Below are 24,830 nucleotides of genomic sequence, written 5' to 3' on the forward strand. Positions count from 1 at the left end.
TTATCATAACCATCCTTTGAGTGGACACTTTGGTAGATACAAAACCTTTTTTGCAAGTGGCTTTCTGGCCTAAAATGTGGAAAGATGTTGCAAATTATGTACGTGATTCTCAAGTCTGTCAGGCTTATAAACTGGAAAACCAACTACCAGCTGGGAAAATCCAACAAACAGTCCATTATCTTTGGGAAATGCTTGGACTAGACTTGATGGGTCTATTGCTACGCAGTACTAAAAAAAATACTCAGTTACTTGTTGTGGTAGACTACTATTCAAAGTGGGTTGAATTATTTCCCTTACGGAATGCCACAGCTAAAGTTATTGTCAGGATCCTAATCAAGGAAATATTTAATAGGTGGGGAAGCCCTAACTTTATCTTGTCTGATTGTGGACCACAGTTTGTGTCTCAAGTTTTAAAGGATGTCTGTGATCAATGGTTAGTTGTACAGAAATTGTCAACTTCTTATCATCCACAAACAAACTTAATAGAAATAGTCAACAGAACCCTAAAACCAATGCTTGCTTCATATGTAGGAGATCAGCATAAAAAATGGGATCAATATCTGTCAGAGTTCTGTTTTGCTATTAATTCTGCCATTCAAGAATCAACTGGCTATTTTCCTGCGGAAATTAATCTAGGACGCACTCTGAAAGGACTATTGAAAAACATCTTTGTGTGATGTACGGCCTGATGAATTTGCTTATGATGCTGTTTTTCAATTAGCAGAGATGTGCAAAAGAGTTAAAGAAAATCTTCTAAAAGAACAGTTTCCACAGAAGAGAAATTCTAACAAAAATAGACGATAGACAGAGTTTTAAACTCAAAGACAGTGTGGATACGCACTCATCCTCAATCCAAGGCTGTTGAATTTTATTCTGCTAAACTTGCTCCATGGTGGAGGGGTCCTTACAGAATTGTTAAAAAAAAAAACTTGGACCTGTTAATTACCAAGTTGTGAGGAAAGATAATGGTGAAGATTTGAGAAACGTTCATGTTGTTAACCTGAAACCGTTTTATCCCTCAGCTATAGATGTGGAAAAGCAGGAAAGACGTAAGATGATGAGCATTTTTAATGAAGTAGACAGCACTGAGGAATTTTTAGGGTTTACACAGGATGAGCTAGATCAAGCTAGAAAGAAATATAGCTTGTATGACAGCAAGAACAAAGTGCACAGTGAGTTTTGTTTGTTTCATTTTAAAATGAAAGTTCTAACTCAAAGTAACATAGTATAGTCACTTATCTTCAGTGAAAAAAAGCATTTAATAGAAGATAATTTCACTAAATAAATAGAGATAGAATGGATTATTTCTACATGGGGACTTCTGGTTGAACTTATTCACAAGAAATGGGATTGTTCACTGAGCCGCGGAAGGAAGAGCAATCAACAAACAGGTTTGACTGACCATTGTTTCATATTTTTTCCTTTGCTGCCTGGGATATATCGTGCTGCTGAGAGATACTTTAATTTTCTTTGTTACAACATGGATATAAGATTGATGGATTGTTTCAGCTAAATGTAGCAAACTGTGAAAACAGATACTGTTTTGTTTGATTGCGACACTGACTGTTGGAGTGAGTGTTTGATATTTTTTTTTATTTTGGTTGGGACGGAGAAACATTAGACTTAATTAGTAGCCTACACTACAGTTGTTTTCAGTGCTGGATACTGTGTGACTTTTTGAGCCAGATCTACATTTGCATCTTGTTTATGTACCTGATTGTAATATATATATATATATATATATATATATATATATATATATATATATATATATATATATATATATATATATTGCTGGCTGTGTGATCTTTTCTCTTTTGGAATTTAATATTACACTGCTATTTTATCGTTGCCTGTACCAGGAGGATAAAATTGGGCACTTATTGGTGCATATTGCACCAATGGTAAAACATTTAAATGTACTTTATCCTCTAACAAATTAATCAGTCGGTTGTTAAATCAGATGCTTGTTTGTGTTTGGACAATTATATGCATATGGCAGTTTTAAAAACATGCTATGGTGTTTATATAGACTCTAGTGATGAATATTGAGGGCTTTTGGCTTTGACCTTATATTTTTTGTGTTGTGGATAATCGTAAATTTGACAGATTGGTCAATTTGAATTCTAAACGCGATAGCATTGATAACTGGCATTCATTAAATTATATACTGTATATATATATGTGTGTGTGTGTGTGCGGGTGTGTGCTTGTGTGTGTGTGCGTAGGTGTGTTTTCTTCTCCTGCCTAACATATAATTAAGTGAAACTAAAAAGCAAACTGATTTATTAGAACTGTTGAATGTTGTTTTTTGTGTTTTGTATTAAATGTTATATCTTTTTTCTCTATTTTGTAAAGCTGTTAATATTAACCTTTGCCAATATCAGTATTCTTTATTTGAAATATATATAATGTAAGTTTATATTGGGGCAGTAATAGGGCTTAATAGGGGGTAAGGTTTTGCTCAGCTGCTAGGTCCTAGTGACGATTTATGTGATATTATTAAATGGTTGGTCAAAAATGAATGACTACCTGGCACCCCAGACAAATTCTGTCACATGTTGTTTGAGATGAAACAGGACAGTTACCAGGATTTACCTGCTGTTTAAATGTGTGCATCCTTTTGCAGTCTACCATGTCTTTCCCAAGCTTATGCAAAGCTTTAACTTTGATTTAGCCTGTATTTTTTAAGTAAGTAAACCCATAAGGTGTATGCAGCAAAATTACACTTGACTGTTTATTACTATCTAAATTGTGTCCATTGTCCTTTATAAACAAAGAAATCCAGTCAATAACTGTAATTCATCCTTTGCTTTAGCACCACACATTTTGTTGCAGTTTTATTGACAATGCTGCCACCTGCTGGTTACATTTATTTTTTCAGTTTTAGGTTTTGCAAAATACCAGTACAAAAAAAGAGAGTTTGAATTCACTACAACTTCTATATTTAATTTTAACGAAATGGAAAGAATCCACTATCAACAAAGATGGTCAAGCACAAGATAATGTTGGTCTTAATCAAGAACTTGTGGTGCCATATTGTCAGTATTTAAATCATGTGTTACTTTCCAAATACATGTACCATATTTTGTCATATTAATCTAGTACTTACCATAACACACCTTTCACTGGCACAGGTGGTACATCTTTTATGTTAACAACAGCATGTGGAGTTGAATGATGGAGCCTTGTAACCATAGATTTTTTAAGTAAAAGTGAGATTGTTATGTTAGCCAATTGATGCATATCTTGTATTGAACAGAATTTACCCTATGAGATTCAGGTATTAACCAAGCACAAAATAACAGCAATATCAGTATACTGTCATTTGTACAATGCTCAATGCACATTGTACTGTGTCTATGACCTTCCAATCAATTGCTTTAAATTTTCCTTTGTGACAAAAATGGGATTGACAATTTGGAGTAAAGAGCTTTGCAAATGTAGCCATACCCGAATATGTAGTAAGTGTTATCATACCTGAATACTTTTACATTTATTAATTAGTTTCACTGGCACTTAACTATATGTGTTCATTAAGTTTCTAGCAAAGTGTATAACCTTTTTGTAGTTCTAACAAATTAAAATAATTGATTCCCCTTTGGAGTTAAATCCTAAATACTGTATAACACCTACTGGACTACCGAGGTACCAGGATTTAAAAAAAAAAAAAAAAAAAAAAAGGTTATAAATTTGCCTTGATTTTCATATTTGTTTTATTGCAGTTAGAACCCAGAAGGAGAAAGTTCCTGGTAAGTTAAAATCAGTTTCTGATTATGTAAATTATACAAGGGAGCATTTCATAACTGGACCCTTTTGATACTAAATAATTACTGTATATCCGACTGGCTGAATGATTTACCATGTTACATTAATTACAATTCATAAGAATTAAGCAAACCTGTCTGCTTACCTCCACAGATAAATGTAACTATTAGTTACTACACATTATTTATTTATTTATTTATTTATTTATTTTAATGATGTAGTTTGAATATGGAACACTTTGTGCCCGATTCTGAGGAAACGCGTTAAAAAAACTAAGTAAGGGTAAAGTGCTTTATTATGGGCTGGATTGCACCATCCCTTTTAGGTTGTGATTTTAAAGGGTGTTTGAGCTGGCGCTGGGGGAATTCCATTAGTACTGACCAATGAAGAAAGAGTGGGAGTCAGAAGCTGCAAGCAAATCAGGAGCAACTGAAACTCCCTTTAAGAAAACGATAGCCCTACTAATTGCATTTGCTGTAATTTTGATTTTAAAAAAAGTTGCTCTGAGATAAAATACTGTCATACAGTACCTATTTGACCAAGAGCTGTCAAATTGACCGCTACATATAAAACATATTATAACAATGAAATGTTGCAGTATTATTTGTATTTATCAGTCGGGACTTGCCACCATGTATTGAAGTTTGGTTATATCAGTCTGCATTCCTTAAGTGAGCGGTCTTCTGACATTTCTGTTGTTTCAATGAGCCCCCTGATAGCCCATCAATCATTCTTGACAGCTCACGGCACCCGGCTGTCTGTCTGCATTCTGGTGACTATACAAGTCACTTGTTTCTCTAAGAAATTCATTGTTACCCCAATACACATTGAAAATGGATCGCGGAAGATGCAGCACAGTAAAGCAGCATTTGGAATTACTGCAACGTTTACCAAACCACGATTCCGATACAGCAGAGGTGGACAATGACAAATCTGGCTCTAAAGCAGACTGGGTTTGCGAAGATGAATCTTGAAACAGCAGTGACATAGAGGAGGATGCCAGCGAAGTGCCAGGATCGAGTGCAAGAAGAGCCATTTTCTAATGTGATTAAGAAATGTTAAAAGCATCGTCCTTGGGTCAGCTTGAACCACAACCTTTCAGTTAACAGCTGAATGCGCTAACCGATTGCGCCACAGAGACCCCCCGCGAGTGCAAGAAGAGGGCGCTGGAGATCCTGTGGCAGCCCCTGCAAGGATTCCAGCTACTTCACCTGCATCATCCCCTACACCTGATCCAACCGCTACGTCACCTGAGGCAGCCGCTTCTCCTGTAGTAGCGCCAGCACCACCAGGCACTCAAGGTAAAGATGGCACTGTCTGGAACACTATTAATCCTGGTGTTGAAGTTGCAGGTAGAAGGGGTGAACAAAATATTTTAAAGGAAGTTCCAGGACCCATGGCATATGCAAAACACAACACTGATGAGAGCGCATTGAGTGCTTTTCACCTATTGATTGACATGCATACACTTCATCGTTGCACTGAAACAGATTCCTGGTCAATGCCCTTGGAGGAATTAGAAGCTTTCATTGCACTATTATATGCCCGTGGAACATGTGGTGCCTGAAGCCTGGGTTACTGTTTATAGCTGTGCTGAATGCACAAAGACAGTCTGCAGTAAGTGCACTGCATATTTTGAAAAGTGCAGGATCTGTGTGATTTGTGCCTGCACTTAGACTTTGTAAATTATTGTAAATGAAGCCCATTCTGTTCAAATGTTTATTTATTCATGTCATTTTGATTATAGTATGTCTGTGTATAAATGCATAGCTTTGGTCGCGTATATGCACTTTGTTGTAGTCAATATAAACCTATTTATTTAAAAAAAAATGTTGATACTTATTAACATCATTTCAGTTGTACAGTTTTGTATGTACATGATATACCTGTATATACACATTTATTTCCAAATGTTTGTTTATTTCATTTTCTACAGTTTTTTGAGGTTGCGCTTTATGTAATATGTCTGTATATAAACACATTTCTGTTCAAATGTCTGTGTATTTACAATGTTTCGGCTGTGTAGGTGCTTTATATGACGTTCCTGAAATTCTGCTGTATTTTCTTAGTTAGATTTTTTTACTGATACTTTATCATTCTGTTGTATTGCAGTTCATGTGGAAAATGAAAAGTCAAAAGGTACAGTATTAAAAACGTATTTTTTGGGGGCAGCATATGTACTTTCCTATTCCTATTCTTAAAGAGTAATGGGGTAACCATTAGTATATCTTACAAACATATACTTATAGTACTAGCCACCAATATTTTTAGTTCTTTTATTTACCCTTTGCCAGGTGTGTCAAAAATGTACCATCCATTACCATAGGAGTCTACCATTAAATATTACCATTTGTATACCATTAGATCTCAAATGGTTATTTAAATGATGTTTTGGAACACTCTGTGTGGTAGCTAATGGTATTTTCAATGGTAAACTGAATAGTAATTTAAATTGTATTTTCAATGGTATCATATATGTGATTAGAGGTAGCCCCCATATGAAAGTCATTTGCACATTTTGAACCGCAGTGTAAACTGTTCTTATGCAAACATAATCATCGGTAATTGATACTGTCATGTTTGTAATTTAATCCATAATTATACTGTTTTATTTTTGTATTACCTTATTCTACAGCTAAAGGAAAAAAGACAGCAAGTATGTTATGTGGGAAAAAATATGTTTGCAATTTTTTCTGGAGGATAGAATTATAACTTCTTAGCTTTGCTATGCCCGGAGCTTTCATGCTATTGTAGATCAGTGTTGCCAACTTAGCAAATTTGTCACCAAATCTAGCGATTTTAAGGGCTGACTTGGCAAAAAAAATTGTCAAAGCGACTAGCGACAAATCTAGAGATTTCCAGGACAGTCGTTGGAGAATTTTAGATATATAAAGTCACCAGTATCCTAGTATATAAGCAACGTCCTTTTAGTGTCCCTCCCTCCCTGTCTGACTTCCTATCATTTTGGCAACAGGAGTGCTGGCGCCCTACTTCCTTAAAAATCTAGTCACCGACTTAGGTGACCAGAAATACAGTTTACTCCTCAATGAATCCACGGATATCAGCCTATCAAAACATCTTGGTGTTGTTATCGGATATTTCAGCGAAAAACAGGGCACAATTTTGTTGACTTTCTTTGGCCTCACAGAACTGGAATCTGCTAATGCTAGAGGCTTGGCAACAGCTCTTGTTAATATGCTTGAAAAATCGGGAATCAGGCTGCACAACTTACTGGGCATAGGGACAGATAATGCATCGGTAATGACTGGAATAAACAATGGACTGTACAAGATACTCAAGGAAGAGTATGGGCTGCCACATCTGGTTCTGGTGTGCTGTGTATGTCATTCTCTGCAGCTGGCAATACCTAGGAGCATCGAGTTCCTCATCAGGGAAACATATAATGCAAATCTAACAACGGAGGAAGAGAAGGTCATACGCAAGAGGTGTAGAGATATTAATGCGGCCCTGAGCAAGGAACTCCAGTAAGGCTTTCTGTCAACCTCAAAACACTGCGACACATGACTCTCTTCAGCACTGAAGAAACCCTTAAGTTAATGACATTGTATATGTAGCTGAACTCCTGGGATACCAACCTGAGAGCATTGACAAAATACTAACTCTGTGGAAGAATATCTACTTTGTCAAGTGGGTCGACACATTTGACACAGTACTTTTTCTGGGCTGAAGTGAGAAAGTACCGAGATGCTGCGAACATCAACCCCTTCAGCGACATCTGTGACTTGGCCCTAGCAGTACTCTCTCTGCCACACTCCAACACTGATGTGAAGCGTGTCTTCAGCCAAATGAACACTGTAAAATCTAAACCAAGAAACCGAATGTCCCTCACCACTTTGAATGCCATACTGAGGGTGAGATATGGCCCTGTTGGCAAACCATGCTACAATCACAATCTTCCTGAATCTGTACTTGAAGTGATTGGTAGCACAGCAGCCTACTCCTTCAAAACTCAGGCTTGTACATCTGTATCAATACAAGAGGAGAGTGATTTTTGTGTTGTGTTTGGTGTTTGGATGGTATATTTTCTCTCGTTTCATAGTTATATGATTAACGTATTGTTATTGTATTGACAGCTGATAAGTGAAAAGCAAAACCATTACTCGAGTGGTAATGCCTTTCTGTCATTTTGACACCCTCACCGCTTAGAGCCCTAGTTACGGTGCTGTGTGTAGTTGTTGGTGTGTCTATGTACTATAATTGTGTAGAAAGGCTGAGTTGATATTCTAATTCTGTCTTTTAAATATGAGAACATAATGAAGGATTACCATAGAAATGTTATCGTCATCCGCTAGAGGCAGCCATACGATAGGGTGAGTCTTTGTTCAAACCTTCAGTTGTAGTTTAAAAAGGAAATACTTGGGGTGTCTTCCTGTCTAGTGGAGTGAATAAGACAGTGAACAAGACAGCTAGTAATTTACTCTGACTTTATCCCTGTTATCTGTCTAGTCAGACATCTTTCTTTATTAATTGTTTTGTGACTTTTGTTTTAAAATAGTGACTTTCTGAGGCGAATCAGGCGACACTCAGATCTGAAAAGTTGGCAACACTGCTGTAGATGCTTTCACTGAATGATTTCCATTACACGAGAGTAGATGTTAAAACTTCATGCTGATTTGAACTTGGCTTATAAGCGCCTTTTTGGTTTTTTTACTCAAAGAGAGATGCAGAAACAAAGATATTTTTAGGCTGTTTATTACTGTAAAACCACTCTCACTTACACGACTGACAGCCCACTACCCCACAGATGCAGACATTCTTCTAACAATTAATTGACGACACCTCACACAGCCTCTGGCAGGCAGCGCAGTGTGCAGTCGGCTATGCTTGTTACAGTATGTTTAAGGGGGATGGAAAATAAGAAATCAGTTCAGTTAACTACATTGCCCCTACTTTACCTCTGTTAAGTGCTGAAGGTAAAAACGTGTAATTATCTTGCTTGCTAGTCAGGCTGAAATGCAATATGAATGTGAGCTTTACCTTCAGTACTGTCCAACAAAACACCCCTGGTTAAAGTTTTATTGAGACAGTTATTATGTACGTACTCCTACCATAGTGATTGGGTTTTTTTTTTAGAGAGAACATCAGCCTATATTAGGCAACAATAAAATGGAAATACAAACAAATTCAAACTACTTTTATGTTGGAAACAATGACAAATGACATTCCAAGTTCATTGCTGGACCCTCTTGCCTTAGTGTGTGCTGCTTCGTGTGGGAGTCTGTTCTGAAAGGAAACCTGCTGTTTGTTACCTGGGATTATCTATATCCCATGACACTCACTGTAAAAATGCTGGGCTTGGGTTGTACCTTATAACCTCAAAAAGCAATGTGTTCTGTGTTTCTGTTTCCAGTTATAATACAGTGTATGTACAGTATATATGTGTTTAATAAATAAGGAAATCACAACATGTATTTTACAGAATCAGAAGTGGTCAAAGAAAAAGCTAGTCCATCACCTACAAAGAAAGGTAACATTTTTACAGAACAAACTTAATACAATGACATTTGGTTTATATTATTTCAGTGATGATTGTAACTAGTACGTGGGATACAAACAGGGATTTTTTTTTTTTTTTACAGCAGCATATCAGGTGTTCAGGTGATCTAGTTTAAGCGGTTTATGCTTTTGTTTAAGTAGATACATTTTATCATTCAGTCACCTGTCTCAATGAACTGTTTGTGATTTTCTTTTCCAAGTCAGTATTTGAAAGGATGGGCTACATATCTTTTGGATGTACTTCAATGGTAATATGTGTAAGGAGAAAAGAGGTTTATGTTGATTCAGTAAAGCAGGGGATCATGGGGAAAAGCAAATGGATCGTGAATGAATATATATTGTTTTTTAGTACAATATTTGTTTTATTTACTGTATACTTCAAGTAAAATGAAATTACAATAACAAGCTATTTGTATTACTTTATTCTACAGCTCAAAAGGAAAAAACTAAAACAGCAAGTATGATGTGTGAAAAAGGGAGGGGGGTTGGGGGGTCCATTTAGAATAAGATACTAGTAGCTATTGCTGTTTGAGCCAAAATAGCTATGTTTGCATATCACCTGAGCTTTTGCATATATTTTTGTGTCAAATTATTAAGATGCTCTTCTGCTATCCATGCTGAGGTGTCAAAATAACATGTACAACCATTAAAATTATTTTAATTCAAAGCATTATTCTTTTGTTAAGATGTGTTACATGCAGCAGGTAAATTTACATTACGTTTCTTCTAAATCCTAATGTATACTTAAATACAATATACTTAACATATCAAAAGTCTTTCAATGTGCCTCGGTTGAGGTTCCACAGAGAACATAATAACACACGCACTTAGTCTGGGTCACAGTGATTGGTTCCTCTCAGTTTATGATAACATTGTACCCCTGAGCCAAACTGACATTATTTTCACACTGTGCACATGTTACATTTTGAATATTTAACTAAAAAGTTTTTTTTCTTCAGAAATTGAGCTTCCAAATTAACCACCACCAACAAAAACTTGAGAGAAATTAAGGGCAATACTGCAATGCTGGGCCACCTTGCTTCAGTTTATTGCTTGGAGTGTTGTTGTGAGATAAGCCTGCCGTTTTATGACCTGGGACATACTGGTTCTCTTCTCTTTTATATCAGTTGTCTTTAATTTCAGACCAGACACTTGTTCCAACCAGTTCTTTAATTCAGTAATTGAAAACCTTGCCATTGTGCCAAACAACAAACCTGGGACATGCAGTAAGAATGGTCTTATCATCAAGGTGTAATGCTTACTTATACATGGGCTTTTTTTATACTATTACTGTTGTGGTATATGTTTAGACCACGTTGATGTCATCTTTATAGTAAAATCACAATATGTATTTTACAGAGCCTGAAGTTGAAAAACAAAAATCCCGCCCAGCACAAACAAAGAAAGGTACGATATTCAGAATCCAGCATAATAAATCCTTACAAACAATCACTGTCCAGATTAAAGAGAATATATTAAGGTTTTTCTGTCACATGGTGCCATGCAGTCAATAGAAAATGAACAGCTGATTGTTTATTGAGTTTTCAGTCTGCATACATTCATAAATGTTTAAATATTCACATTTCATCATGCACAAGGGTGGCAATAGATTATTTTTAAGGAGGACAATTTTGTTCTTTAACTTTTTCTGATACTGGATAATATTATCTGCACGATAGTAGCGCAATTACTTTGTTTTAATTAGCCTTTGTAGAAAGTTCTGAACACTTTTTGATTGATTACGTTGATAATTAGCATTATTAGAGCATTGACAAATCTTGTGTTTTCAGCTTTTAACTATATAATGCAAGTTGATCTTCCCTGTGTCTTTCAGTATCGCAGGCAAAGAAGGAAGTAAAGTCTTCAAAAGCTGCAGAACCAGGTATAAACAATACATAGTAAATTACAAAATGGCAGTATAAACGATTTAATATGTACACTACAAGTTACAAGAAGCAGAAAGTGAAAAGTACTATTTCCAAAAAACTTATAAGTTCAATGAACTCTTTATTTGTTAGCATAACATCATATCTAATGATAAAACATTTCATTAATTGTATATTCATTGTAAGGAAGTATACTACTCAAAATTGATGCTAAAGATCACTTTTTTTTCAGTTATCCTAGGAAAATGATCTTAAATCCTGATCATGCATGTTATTTAGGACTGTCCCCATAATCCTCAAAAACATGCAGGTATCAGGTTTGGGTGTTTTGCAGTTGGTTGTTCACGTAGAAGTCATGCATTTAAACAGAGCTTTTATTTATTTATTATTATTATTATTATTATTATTATTATTATTATTATTATTATTATTATTATTATTATGTTTAAATTGTTATTTGTTTGTCATACAGTCAAAGCATTGAAAACTGAAGAACACAAAGAATCAAGTAAGTCAGGTTGTTTATTCAATGAGCAACCCTAAATGGATGTGTTGCAGCTTGGCAGGGTGAAAGCCCTGCTGGTGCACGGGTGTGTGTGGGGGGAATATTGGGTGACAGGAAGGGGGTTAAATTCCTCCCTGAAAAAACACGTGGGGATGTAGCTGGAGCCGTGAATTGAATAAATGATTAAATGGTTAATTAAGGCTCCAGCCACAGGTGTATAAATAGGGTGATCACGGTTGTTAGTTTAGGTAGTGATGGTGAAGAGGCTAGTGTGCGGTTTGTTGTTTTGTATTGTGTTATGTGCTGTATTGTTGTAATACAGCACATAATACAAGGTGAATCCAGGTGAAAGCTATGATCCCTTATTGATGTAACCTGTTAAATCCACTTCAATCAGTGTAGATGAAGGGGAGACAGGTTATTCAGAGGGTAAATGGGCAAGACAAAAGATTTAAGTGCCTTTGAACGGGGTATGGTAGTAGGTACCAGGCGCGCTGGTTTGAGTGTGTCAACAGTTTCCCGTGTGTATCAAGGGTGGTCCACCACCCAAAGGACATCCAGCCAACGGCAGGCCAGTGGTTGAAAACGGCTCATTGATGAAAGAGGCCAAAGGAGGCTGACACGAATTGTGCAGAGCAACAGACGGGCTACAGTTAGTCAACTGACAGTCCAGTACAACATTGGTGCCGAAAGACCCATAAAAGAATGCACAACTCGTCGTACCTTGAAACGAATGGGGTATGGCAGCCGACGACCTATTTATTATTATTATTATTTATTTCTTAGCAGACGCCCTTATCCAGGGCGACTTACAATCGCAAGCAAATACAAATACATTCAAGTGTTACAATATAAGTCATACAATAAGAACAAGAAATACAATAATTCTCAAGTGTGACAAACCACAATTCAATAATACAGCAGATAATAGTGAAAGTTACATCAGGATATGATTAAGTAGTGATAGTTACATCAGGATATGATTAAGTACAAAATACTACAGATTAAACACTTGGGAGATTACAATATTCTGAGGTACAGGATTAAATGCAGTAAAATAGGGGGCAGATAAGAGCAAAATAAAGCATATTTAAATGAAGGGTGATAGTGTCCCAGGATACAACAGAGGAGTTCTACAGGTGCTGTTTGAAGAGGTGAGTCTTAAGGAGGCGCCGGAATGTGGTCAGGGACTGGGCAGTCCTGACATCTGTAGGAAGGTCGTTCCACCACTGCGGAGCAAGGGTGGAGAAGGAGCGGGCTCGGGAGGCAGGGGAGCGTAGCGGAGGTAGAGCCAGTCTTCTAGTGCAGGCGGAGCGGAGAGGTCGAGTGGGGGTGTAGGGAGAGATGAGGGTCTGGAGGTAGCTGGGTGCAGTCTGATCAAGGCATCTGTAGGCTAGTACAAGAGTCTTGAACTGGATGCGAGCGGTGATCGGGAGCCAGTGGAGCGAGCGGAGTAGTGGAGTAGCGTGGGCGAAGCGAGGTAGAGAGAACACCAGGCGAGCAGCAGAGTTCTGGATGAGCTGGAGCGGACGGGTGGCGGACGCAGGGAGGCCAGCCAGGAGGGAGTTGCAGTAGTCTAGGCGGGAGAGTACCAGGGCCTGGACCAGGAGCTGGGTAGCATAGTTGGTGAGGAAGGGTCGGATTCTTCGGATGTTGCTCAGGAAGAATCTGCAAGTGCGTGCCAGAGTGGAGATGTGCTGGGAATAAGAGAGGCAGGGGTCCAGGGTGACTCCAAGGTTTTTAGCTGAGGAAGAGGGAGAGAGTGTGGTAGATTCCAGAGGAACAGAGATAGAGAGATCAGAGGAGGGGGAGGAGGAGGGAAAGAAAAGGAGGTCAGATTTAGAGAGGTTGAGTTTGAGGTGATGCGAGTGCATCCAGGAGGAAATAGCAGACAGACAGGTAGAGATACGGGAGGAGATGGTGGAGTCAGAGGTGGGGAAGGAGAGGAAAATCTGAGCATCATCAGCATAGAAATGGTATGAGAAACCATAGGATGCGATGAGGGGGCCCAGGGAGCGGGTGTAGAGAGAGAACAGGAGAGGACCCAAGACTGACCCTTGGGGGACTCCAGTCAAGAGAGGGTGAGGTGTGGAGGTTGCTCCACGCCAGGTTACCTGGTAAGTGCGGTTGGAGAGGTAGGAGGAGAACCAGGCCAGAGCAGTGCCAGAGATCCCCAGGTCAGCAAGAGATGATAGTAGAATAGAGTGATCAACAGTGTCAAAGGCAGCAGAGAGGTCGAGGAGAATTAGGACAGAGGAGAGAGAGGCAGCTCGGGCACACTTAAGTGAGTTGGTGACAGAGAGAAGGGCGGTTTCAGTGGAGTGAGCAGAGCGGAAGCCAGATTGGAGAGGGTCAAGCAGAGAGTGGTTGGACAGGAAAGCAGAGAGCTGGCGGTGTACAGTCCGCTCGAGGGTTTTGGAGAGGAAGGGTAGGAGGGAGACAGGACGGTAGCTCTGGAGGGAGGTGGGGTCGAGGGTAGGTTTTTTGAGGAGGGGAGTGATAGAGGCTTTTTTGACCTAACATTGCCAATCAGGTGCATCCCTTCATGGCAGCAGTGTATCCATCTGCTAATGGATTTTTTCAGCAGGATAAAGCCCCATGCCATAAGGCTAGGATTGTCTAGGAATGGTTCCACGAACATGACAGTGAATTCAGCTTACTGCAGTGGCCTGCCCAGTCACCAGATCTCAATACAATTGAGCATCTGTGGGATGAGATGGAACAAGCTATTCGGAGCAGAGATCCACTACCAGCCAACTTGACACAACTGTGGGAAGTATTGGAGTCAACATGGGCCAGCATCCCTGTGGAATGCTTTTGACACCTTGTAGAGTCCATGTCCCGACGAATTGAGGCCGTTCTGAGGGCAAAAGGGGGTGCAACTCAATATTAGGAAGGTGTTCCTAATGTTTTGTACACTCAGTGTATATACACACTGCTGTGCAAACGTCTTAGACATGAAAAGGCTAAAATATGCACAGACACAGAAATTGGACTATGGAACAATGGTCAAAGATGCTTTGGACTGTTGATGGATGGACAACAACACCTGTGCCTTCTGCCAGTTCTGTTGTCAATTCAACGCTTGGCTTCTTTCTATTCCTTAAGGATATTATCTTCAAGTATTGCTTATCCTTGTTAGACAGCTTTTTGGGTCTTCCAGTCCTGGGTGTGTCAATTACAGATGATGTTTCTCTGTACTTGTTGATTATGTTTCGGATACCACACCGTGAAAATCAAGTGATGCAAGCTATTTCACTCAATGTTTTTCCTTCTTTATGCAAGTCAAGGTTGTTATAATAGCAGAAAATACTAGTGGAGGCTTTGAGTAAATTGTTGATGCTCATAATGCATCAGAGTAGAAAAATGCAACATGTCTAAGACTTTTGCACAGCATTATGTGTGTGTGCGTGTGTATTATATATATATATATATATATATATATATATATATATATATATATATATATATATATATAATGATTTCCATTACACGAGAGTATATGTTAAAACTTCATGCTGATTTGAACTTGGCTCTCGCCAAGATAAGCACAACTAAGACGTAGCTTTACAGTAAACTAATGTGATCCATCTGTGTCTCCATCCATTTGTGCTTCCTTCCATATGATGATGTAGATATCCTTCTGTCTGGTGTTGATGGCTGAAGTGTAATGCTGGCTCCAGGGATCAGCTTATTGCCTCCCTAGCGCATCAGCACACACAACGGCTGCAATGCTGGCTCCGGGGATCAACCACAGTGCGGTCTCCCCAGCGCATCAGCATGACAACCGTCTGGATTGAGCTAAGTAGGGTACATCTCTGGGGTCTTCAAGTGGGCACCTTCTATCCTCTGTGTTTCATCGACTAGCCCATGACACCTCAAGAGGGCTCAACGGTGATTCTGGCGTCCCAGCATCAACCCCCTCCGTCCCCCACTCAACTCAGCCCAGCTTACTTACCCGTACATCAGCGTTTCTTTCTTTCTATTGTGCTTGAGATCCCCAGCCAGAATCTTTCCGTCTCAACCACAGCCAGTTGCTGCTCCTCTCTGCTGCTTCAGATAAGTTCTTCACTGTGCAATGCAACTCTTGGCCACTTAATCCGACGTCTCTGAGAAACCGGGTTGTAGAGTGTGTCACAAATCCTCGACAACCCACCTCCACTGGGTAAACCCGGACTCTCCATCCTCGCTGTTCCGCTTCAGTGGCTAGTTGAGCATACCGCAGTTTCATCCTCTCATACGCCTCATCTAGAGCATCCTCCCATGGCACTGTTTACTCTACCAGGTGAACAAGGCATGCTGATCCAGACCACAAGACAATATCTGGTCGAAGGTTAGTGGTGGCAATCTCAGGTGGAAAAATAAGCCGTTGACCAACATCTGCCAGCATTTTCCAGTCTCTAGCAGCTTCCAGTTGTCCTGGGCGAGGATTGGTTTTAACACCTTTTCTTGGTGGTTGCTCTCCTGGGCGGAGGAATGTTGTGTGTAATGTTTTGATGGAACAGGTGGCAACTTATTGGTCATGTTACGCTTGTCTTCCAAAGCTAAGACCAAACATCGCAGCACCTGGTCATGGCGCCAAGTAAACCGTCCTTGGCTAAGAGCCACCTTACATCCTGTCAAAATGTGCCTTAATGTTGCAGGTGATGAACACAAAGGACATGAGGGATCCTCTCCTACCCAGAGGTTTAGGTTCTGTGGTGATGGGAGAACATCATATGTTGACCTGCTGAGGAAATTGATCCTGCTCTGTTCCATTGACCATAGGTCTTGCCAGCCAATCTTGCGTTGTTCCACACTCTCCCATCTAGTGGAGGCTTTGAGTAAATTGTGGATATTCATAATGCATCATGTCTAAGACTTTTGCACAGCATTATGTGTGTGTGTGTGTATATATATATATATATATATATATATATATATATATATATATATATATATATATATATATTGGACAAGAGGAGCTACTGTAAATGTGTATTTACTAAGAGACCTAGAGAACAGTTCTAGAACACTTTCATAAATACCACACATTATTTAATCAATCTAAACACTCCTTTAAAACACAGTCTTTGAGTAGGACTCAGTATCTCACACTCAAATGTTATAGGCATGGCTGTAAACTAAGTGTGACATGAAAAGTAAAACTAAAAGGTTTACTTAAACTGACCCTTTGAAACAAAAAAAAAATACTGGACGAATTATTAATTTGGGAGGAAAGCTTCTTTAAAGAAAATGCTTTTATCACTTTTACATCACTTAAAATGCCATTTTAATTCTGTGGGTTTTATTTATTTTTTTTTTTTTTTGTTGAGTCCTTATTCAGGAAAATGGCCATAGGGGAGCAGTATATAGTTCAAAGGGTTTTCTAAATAACCCTATGGACACAACAAAGCACTAAAGGTTTTTCTTTTTCAGACTTACATGTGTATATTGTATGTGTGTGTGTGTGTGTGTGTTTTATTATTATCATACCTCTCTGTGATTTACTGCGGTTGCTTATGCATTAACATGCTTTCACTTTGCTTACTACACTTTGCTGTGTTTTTACCATATTAAACTTCAAGTGACAGATATAGTTAAATATTTGTTTTATAGACTACGCAAACATCTTTGTCATTTCGTTTTCGAAATAAATACACATTAGACTGCATTGGAAGCACTTGCAGTGCTGTGATGCTTTAGTGCTGTTTATTAAGTTTGGTCAGCTGTGAACTTGTGCGATGTTCATTTTTACAGAACGTGAAAAGGAGAAAGAAAAACCTGCAGCTGTTCCTAGGGGAAAAGGTAAGAAGTGAACTAATAATGATTTTATCACAGACCGGCAGAAATGAATAGACACTGGGAGCAATAACACAGCTTGATAGTTGATGACGGTGATACAGAGAGCGAGAGAGAGAGAGAGAGAGTGAGAGAGATGTGATTAAATTCACAAATGATGCAAAGTAAAGTAGACATTTGAAGATAAACAGTCAGATGAAATATACCAGTATGTAGCTTTGTGAGGTGAAAAAGATGGCTGAATCAGAAATAAAGAATGGTAGACTTACAGAGACGGATGGGAAGACTGTAACTAAGTCAAACAAACAGATGGGTTGATGGGTTGAAGCAGACTAGTAAGATATATGAATATGTACAGTCTATAGGTAGTTTGAAGGAAATATTCATTTGTGAATACATTTAAAGCCATTATTCTACCTTACTTTAGTGTTGGTAGTGTTTCCTGCACAGTAGGTTTATATATTTAGCGGGGTGTTCACATCTCATCAGAACATGGTAACCACAACAGTGGCTCCAAGCACTGCTTTCCAAATTGTTTTATCAGTTTGATGCATCATTTATAATGATGGTACATCTCGGCTATGCAGCCTTAGTTAAGAACTTAACACAAACTCACTGGACAGAAATTGGTTAATGTCTGTGTACTGGTTTGTCTTACAGACACAGACAAGGAGAAGTTGATCTAGGGTGTAAATAGCAAGTTGACTGAAGGAAGGGGAGGAGCCCTTGCTCCTACTCCCTTACTCACACATGTGTTACAAATAAGTCTTCATTGTAGAGATGTCAGAAATTGTAATTGCAAGCGGTTAGTTCATAACGTGCATACATTAATAATTTATGAGGTCCTTGAGAGCAAAAGAAGAATTTGCTTACACATGTTGTAATTAATTATTAACCACACTGTAATCATAAAACTGCAAGTGTGATTATGGTATAGTTAAATAATATTACATGTCATGTAATTCTTGGTTTATTCTGTAACCACTGCATGAGATGTAATATTGGCACTACTGCAATTGTTAGAAAGGACTGTCATGGCTTATTTTTAGTACTTTCTACAGGTGAGTCTTGTTCAGAGGCTCAAAGTCCTTTCCAAATTGTATGTTTCCCAAACAGAGCCTGAAGCTATAAAAGATGAAAAGTCTGCTAAGACAGGTAAGACAGCTTGTATGCTATACCTGACTGATTTATTGTATTACTACTTCGATGAAAAGTCATGTTTTTGTCATTACATTTTATCATGATTTTTTAAGGGTTTCTTAGAAATATATATAAAAGAAAATCTGTACCTGAAATGTACAATAGTGAAGCTACATATTTGTACTATAGCTTTAAATGTTATACTGGTACCCTTTATAATGAATTAATTACGCTTTAAAATATAAATTCAGTAAATCTAAAGTGTTTCCTTTGTTTTCAGTCAAAAAAGCCAGAGGAAAATCCTCAAGTATGTACTGCTGTGCTAGTGTTGCATAATACACATCTGTCATCAGAGTTTTTTAACAAAACATTCACCTTTTTCCCAAAATTGTGTTTTATCCTTAGCAGCATTATAGTGTTATATTTATTCTAATGTGTGTTACACATAATATGTAACAATACTCAATATATATTAAGTGCCTCTAATTACTTTGTATTTACATAGTAGTTACTTAGTGAATACATGTGTATTACAATGTTATTATGCAGTTAGAGTGTACGTACACTGCACCTATTGAACAAAAGGATATTCAGAAAACTGTTATAGCGTTCTCAAAGTGATTATCCTGATTTCTTTAACAAGTTTCCAAAAATAAATTAGAACAGAGGCATGCTTTGTCATGGTGACTGCTTCTATTTTGTTATGCAAAAATAAATGTATTCTGTATGGAAGAACAATGTAACATGTTTATGAATCGGTTTACATAAAAGGGAAGTCTTTGTAAAACACACATTTGGGGAAAGTATAATTCTAAAGACACTGTCTCAAGGTTGTTTGTAGTTGCTGTTTTGCTGCTAAATGGCTGAAACAACTTATGGCTTCTAGTTGCTGGCTTTCACTGCAGGCTGAATCATACATATTGACAAATAAACAACTCTGACAAGGATTGTATGAAAAAAATGAAAACAGATAAACATTTCAGTATAAAAACGGAAGCAGTGTCTTTGGGAAGACGCTCATTTGAGCTTGTTGATGATGACACAGCCAAACACTTCAGACATCTTTCCTCATGGCTTTTTTTCACTAATTAGTTTTCTACTGAGAAATACATCCTCGTTTTCTTTGTACATTTCAATATGTCTATTCAGCCAAACCTATACATTAAACTTGACTTACTTTGAGAACCAATTATCATTTCACCAGAACTTCTTCAGTGTTTCGTGTTCATCAAGATTTTGATGACAGGGCAAACCTCTAATGCCAGGGGAAACATGTTTGCCCCTGACTTTGATTAAAAAATGTGGCCTAAATTAAACAGCCATTGCCCTGTAATTTGGTGATATGCTTTGCTCCATCTTTTACCGTTTGCATTACTGACAGTGGTCGTCAAATGTTTTGGGGTGTGGCCTCATTTGCATGTTAGCTTTGAGCAATTTCAATGATGACACAAACAGGAGTGACTGTGTCTCAAACTAACCAGGTAAGGGGAGGTTTATTTGAAACACATTTGCAGCCAATCCCATTAAAATTATTAAATTAAATTATTTATTACTTAGCAGACGCCCTTATCCAGGGTGACTTATAATTGTTACAAGATATCACATTATTTTTACACACAATTACATTATTTTTTACACATTATTTTTACATACAATTACATTATTTTTTACACATTATTTTTACATACAATTACCCATTTATACAGTTGGGTTTTTACTGGAGCAATTTAGGTAAAGTACCTTGCTCAAGGGTACAGCAGCAATGTCCCCCACCTGGGATTGAACCCACGATCCCACGTTAATGTTTTATATATATATATATATACAGTGCCTTGCGAAAGTATTCGGCCCCCTTGAACTTTGCAACCTTTTGCCACATTTCAGGCTTCAAACATAAAGATATGAAACTGTAATTTTTTGTGAAGAATCAACAACAAGTGGGACACAATCATGAAGTGGAATGAAATTTATTGGATATTTCAAACTTTTTAACAAATAAAAAACTGAAAAATTGGGCGTGCAAAATTATTCAGCCCCCTTAAGTTAATACTTTGTAGCGCCACCTTTTGCTGCGATTACAGCTATAAGTCGCTTGGGGTATGTCTCTATCAGTTTTGCACATCGAGAGACTGACATTTTTGCCCAGTCCTCCTTGCAAAACAGCTCGAGCTCAGTGAGGTTGGATGGAGAGCATTTGTGAACAGCAGTTTTCAGTTCTTTCCACAGATTCTCGATTGGATTCAGGTCTGGACTTTGACTTGGCCATTCTAACACCTGGATATGTTTATTTGTGAACCATTCCATTGTAGATTTTGCTTTATGTTTTGGATCATTGTCTTGTTGGAAGACAAATCTCCGTCCCAGTCTCAGGTCTTTTGCAGACTCCATCAGGTTTTCTTCCAGAATGGTCCTGTATTTGGCTCCATCCATTTTCCCATCAATTTTAACCATCTTCCCTGTCCCTGCTGAAGAAAAGCAGGCCCAAACCATGATGCTGCCACCACCATGTTTGACAGTGGGGATGGTGTGTTCAGGGTGATGAGCTGTGTTGCTTTTACGCCAAACATAACGTTTTGCATTGTTGCCAAAAAGTTCGATTTTGGTTTCATCTGACCAGAGCACCTTCTTCCACATGTTTGGTGTGTCTCCCAGGTGGCTTGTGGCAAACTGTAAACAACACTTTTTATGGATATCTTTAAGAAATGGCTTTCTTCTTGCCACTCTTCCATAAAGGCCAGATTTGTGCAGTATACGACTGATTGTTGTCCTATGGACAGAGTCTCCCACCTCAGCTGTAGATCTCTGCAGTTCATCCAGAGTGATCATGGGCCTCTTGGCTGCATCTCTGATCAGTCTTCTCCTTGTATGAGCTGAAAGTTTAGAGGGACGGCCAGGTCTTGGTAGATTTGCAGTGGTCTGATACTCCTTCCATTTCAATATTATCGCTTGCACAGTGCTCCTTGGGATGTTTAAAGCTTGGGAAATCTTTTTGTATCCAAATCCAGCTTTAAACTTCTCCACAACAGTATCTCGGACCTGTCTGGTGTGTTCCTTGTTCTTCATGATGCTCTCTGCGCTTTAAACGGACCTCTGAGACTATCACAGTGCAGGTGCATTTATACAGAGACTTGATTACACACAGGTGGATTCTATTTATCATCATTAGTCATTTAGGTCAACATTGGATCATTCAGAGATCCTCACTGAACTTCTGGAGAGAGTTTGCTGCACTGAAAGTAAAGGGGCTGAATAATTTTGCACGCCCAATTTTTCAGTTTTTTATTTGTTAAAAAAGTTTGAAATATCCAATAAATTTAGTTCCACTTCATGATTGTGTCCCACTTGTTGTTGATTCTTCACAAAAAATTACAGTTTCATATCTTTATGTTTGAAGCCTGAAATGTGGCAAAAGGTTGCAAAGTTCAAGGGGGCCGAATACTTTCGCAAGGCACTGTATATATATATATATATATATATATATATATATATATATATATATATATATATATATATATAGTGACTGAAAGTAATTTATTCCTAAGTGTTTTACATTTGAATATGCACATAATCATTTGCTATGTGAATAAATATATGATTTGGGATCCATTATTTCTCACAGGTATGAATTATGGGCTTTATATTATTTAAGGAAATTATTGAAGGTTTTTGTTTGTCAGAATTTTTCAGAGCAGCATTAATTTATGAAGCTGGTATAGATCACTCTGTCTGTACTTTGCCCTTACATTTTGCGTTTTACTGCGTTTCCTCAAAATCGGGCCCTAAGTCATTGTTTTGTGTTAAAATTACTTCCTAATGTAGGTATATTTAAATACCAGACCCTAGGGTGTTTTGGTTAGGTACCTTTGCAAACAAGAAAGCACAGTAAATATTGATGACCTTTTCGTTCAGCTTAAATTAGGTAGTAGTAACCTAAATCTCATTTGTCTTGAAATCTAACTTTGCAGTATGTACCACATTCGTCCACTCATACCTTTAATACTGGAGCTATGAATGCTCCTGGGGCATGTGTCATTACATGACACACTGCCTCACACACACACTAAACATCACCATATTAAGAAAAATTCTTGAGCATTTCATAAGTTGTTATGAAGCTATATTTATGTCTACAGTTTTTTTAGCTGCATCTCTATCACCCTTATCATCTAGTTGCTTTAGATTTGTCATTACTTTAAACATTTTCCATATCAAAATGCATAATGTTATCCCTTTAAATTATATGTGTTTTTTTTTGCATTTCATTTGCAGAAGAAAAGGTGCAGGAAGTCAAACCTCTTCCTCGTGCTGCTGAAGGTATGAGTGCCTGGGTGCCCTTTATTAATCGATTCAAGATGTCAGATACTGTTATAGGAGTGACTACATGCTGTAGCTAGACAGGCTAGATTGAGCTTTTGCTCTAAATAGCATTTTGCATATTTAAATTTATCTGAAGGATTATTCTATATTGTTTTATGTTCACTTATTAAAAAGAATATCCAGATTGGGCACGTATAATTTAACATATTTACTTTTGTTTTTGGCTGTGCCCATTTTTAAAAACTAATGCTAAGGTAGCTGCTAATTGTTAGGCTGGGTCTTCTTTGTTTAGATCCTTTTTGAAATGTTATAATTTCAAATTGCAACATAATGCTTGCATTCCTAATCCATTTTTCATCCTGTTATGAATTGCATTGCTTTCCTTATCAAGTTGAGGTAAAGAGGAACTCATTTTGACTGCCATAATACATAAATTACATGTCTCTGATATCTGTAGCCACCAGGTTACATTTCGCTCAGCTAGGCTAATGAGCATGCTGCAGAAAACAAGAGAGCTGACAACCAGATGGAATCATTTTTAAGTCGGTGATAAACTGATCCACACGACTTTATTATTCCAAATAGAAGTGTCCATGTGCTAAAAAAAGCAATTAGTTATATACATCAATATGTAGAAGCTGGGGGAGTTAAATAAGCCCAGTATAACTGTAATTATATGCATTTTAAAAAACACTTTGTGTATTTTTATTGTGTTTAGTAATGTTAAAATTAAAATGTAAATATGATCTGTTTAGAATATTAAAATAGACCATAAAATTGCTTCCAGTGCATTGCAGGATTAGGGACAAAAAGTATTGGAAAATCTTATCTAGAAATACTACTTACAATAGTTTGTTAGGTAGATATATTTGACCAGCTGATTAACACCCATTACAATAAATTCCAAAGTTTTAAATGTTTTCAGCATTGACCATAATACAGTAATGTGAGCATCTGACATTATCAATATACTTGTATTCTTCCCCTATTGACTGTTTTTATAGCCAAGCCAACAAGAAGCCACCCTCCAACAAAGACACCACCACCAACGAAAGCACCCCTTCCAAGTAAGTACACCCACCCCTCGTTATATCGCCCCTCGCTATACTGCAGATTTGGATATATCGCGGTCCTGGAGTTGGCTCCCCATTTTTACAGTCTAACTGCGCATGCCTTAGCTGCACTATACATAGACAATTTCACTAGAATTACAGTTTGTTTTATTTTGTACTGCACATCACAAACTAAAATATACAGAAAAATTAAAAACAAAGCATTAATATCGTACTGTTATCATATACACACGCATTGCACAATAACACAAAGCAAATTAAATATCTACTTGCTGAAGTGTTTTTTTTAAGCAATGCACTAGCAAAAGTCACAGGGCAGTGACGTCAGCTCCCTAGCAACAAACCTCCTATGTTGGGAATGAATTCTTTCAATGCAGCGGTTTGGGCATTTGAGTAAAGAGAGGAAGACTCGTGAAATTAATTGGAGACTTAAGTTGATGAGAAGTTGAATTACCCTCTGCAGTACGAATTAAAACGGTGTGCTGCTTTTTATATGAAAAATGAGAAAAATCGGGTTGCGTAGAGGATTTATATTGGACCCTGATGCCCCCGATAAAACGAGGGAGTGGTTGTACAGTATTTATTTGTTAGCCTATTTGTTTTTCTATGGGTCTCTTGCTATATCGTGGCCCTCGATATATAGCGGATTTGTACTGGACCCAGACACCCGCGATATATCGAGTGGGTGATGTATATGAATGGTAACATGAAACAGGGTAAACCATTTAGAATGTACAGAACCTCTTAGAAGAAATGTATTGAGATGAAGTGCTAATTGTACAAATTGATCTAAATTTAAAGGATACAGTTGTACTTTAATTTAAATATATTTCTGAATGTTGT

The 24,830-nt window shown here is 37.8% G+C and overlaps 1 protein-coding gene across 16 annotated transcripts in view; it reads left to right on the forward strand.

Annotated features, from left to right (window-relative positions):
* The window catches only part of LOC117403175 (triadin-like), a 131,685-nt gene that overhangs the window by 96,288 nt on the left and 10,567 nt on the right, over positions 1–24,830 (forward strand). For 8 of the 16 annotated variants that reach the window (XM_059024071.1, XM_059024074.1, XM_059024075.1 and 5 more), the window contains 13 exons: positions 3,726–3,752; positions 5,881–5,907; positions 6,404–6,424; positions 9,209–9,256; positions 9,717–9,743; positions 10,645–10,692; positions 11,120–11,167; positions 11,644–11,679; positions 17,416–17,463; positions 18,574–18,612; positions 18,878–18,904; positions 22,867–22,911; positions 23,919–23,981. In XM_059024071.1, the coding sequence (XP_058880054.1) occupies positions 3,726–3,752; positions 5,881–5,907; positions 6,404–6,424; positions 9,209–9,256; positions 9,717–9,743; positions 10,645–10,692; positions 11,120–11,167; positions 11,644–11,679; positions 17,416–17,463; positions 18,574–18,612; positions 18,878–18,904; positions 22,867–22,911; positions 23,919–23,981 (504 nt within the window). The remainder of the gene's footprint in view (positions 1–3,725; positions 3,753–5,880; positions 5,908–6,403; positions 6,425–9,208; positions 9,257–9,716; positions 9,744–10,644; positions 10,693–11,119; positions 11,168–11,643; positions 11,680–17,415; positions 17,464–18,573; positions 18,613–18,877; positions 18,905–22,866; positions 22,912–23,918; positions 23,982–24,830) is intronic. The other 8 variants (XM_059024072.1, XM_059024063.1, XM_059024064.1 and 5 more) reach the window with 7 other exon arrangements.

This window comes from Acipenser ruthenus, chromosome 5 (genome assembly GCF_902713425.1).
Source record: "Acipenser ruthenus chromosome 5, fAciRut3.2 maternal haplotype, whole genome shotgun sequence".
Taxonomy (NCBI): domain Eukaryota; kingdom Metazoa; phylum Chordata; class Actinopteri; order Acipenseriformes; family Acipenseridae; genus Acipenser; species Acipenser ruthenus.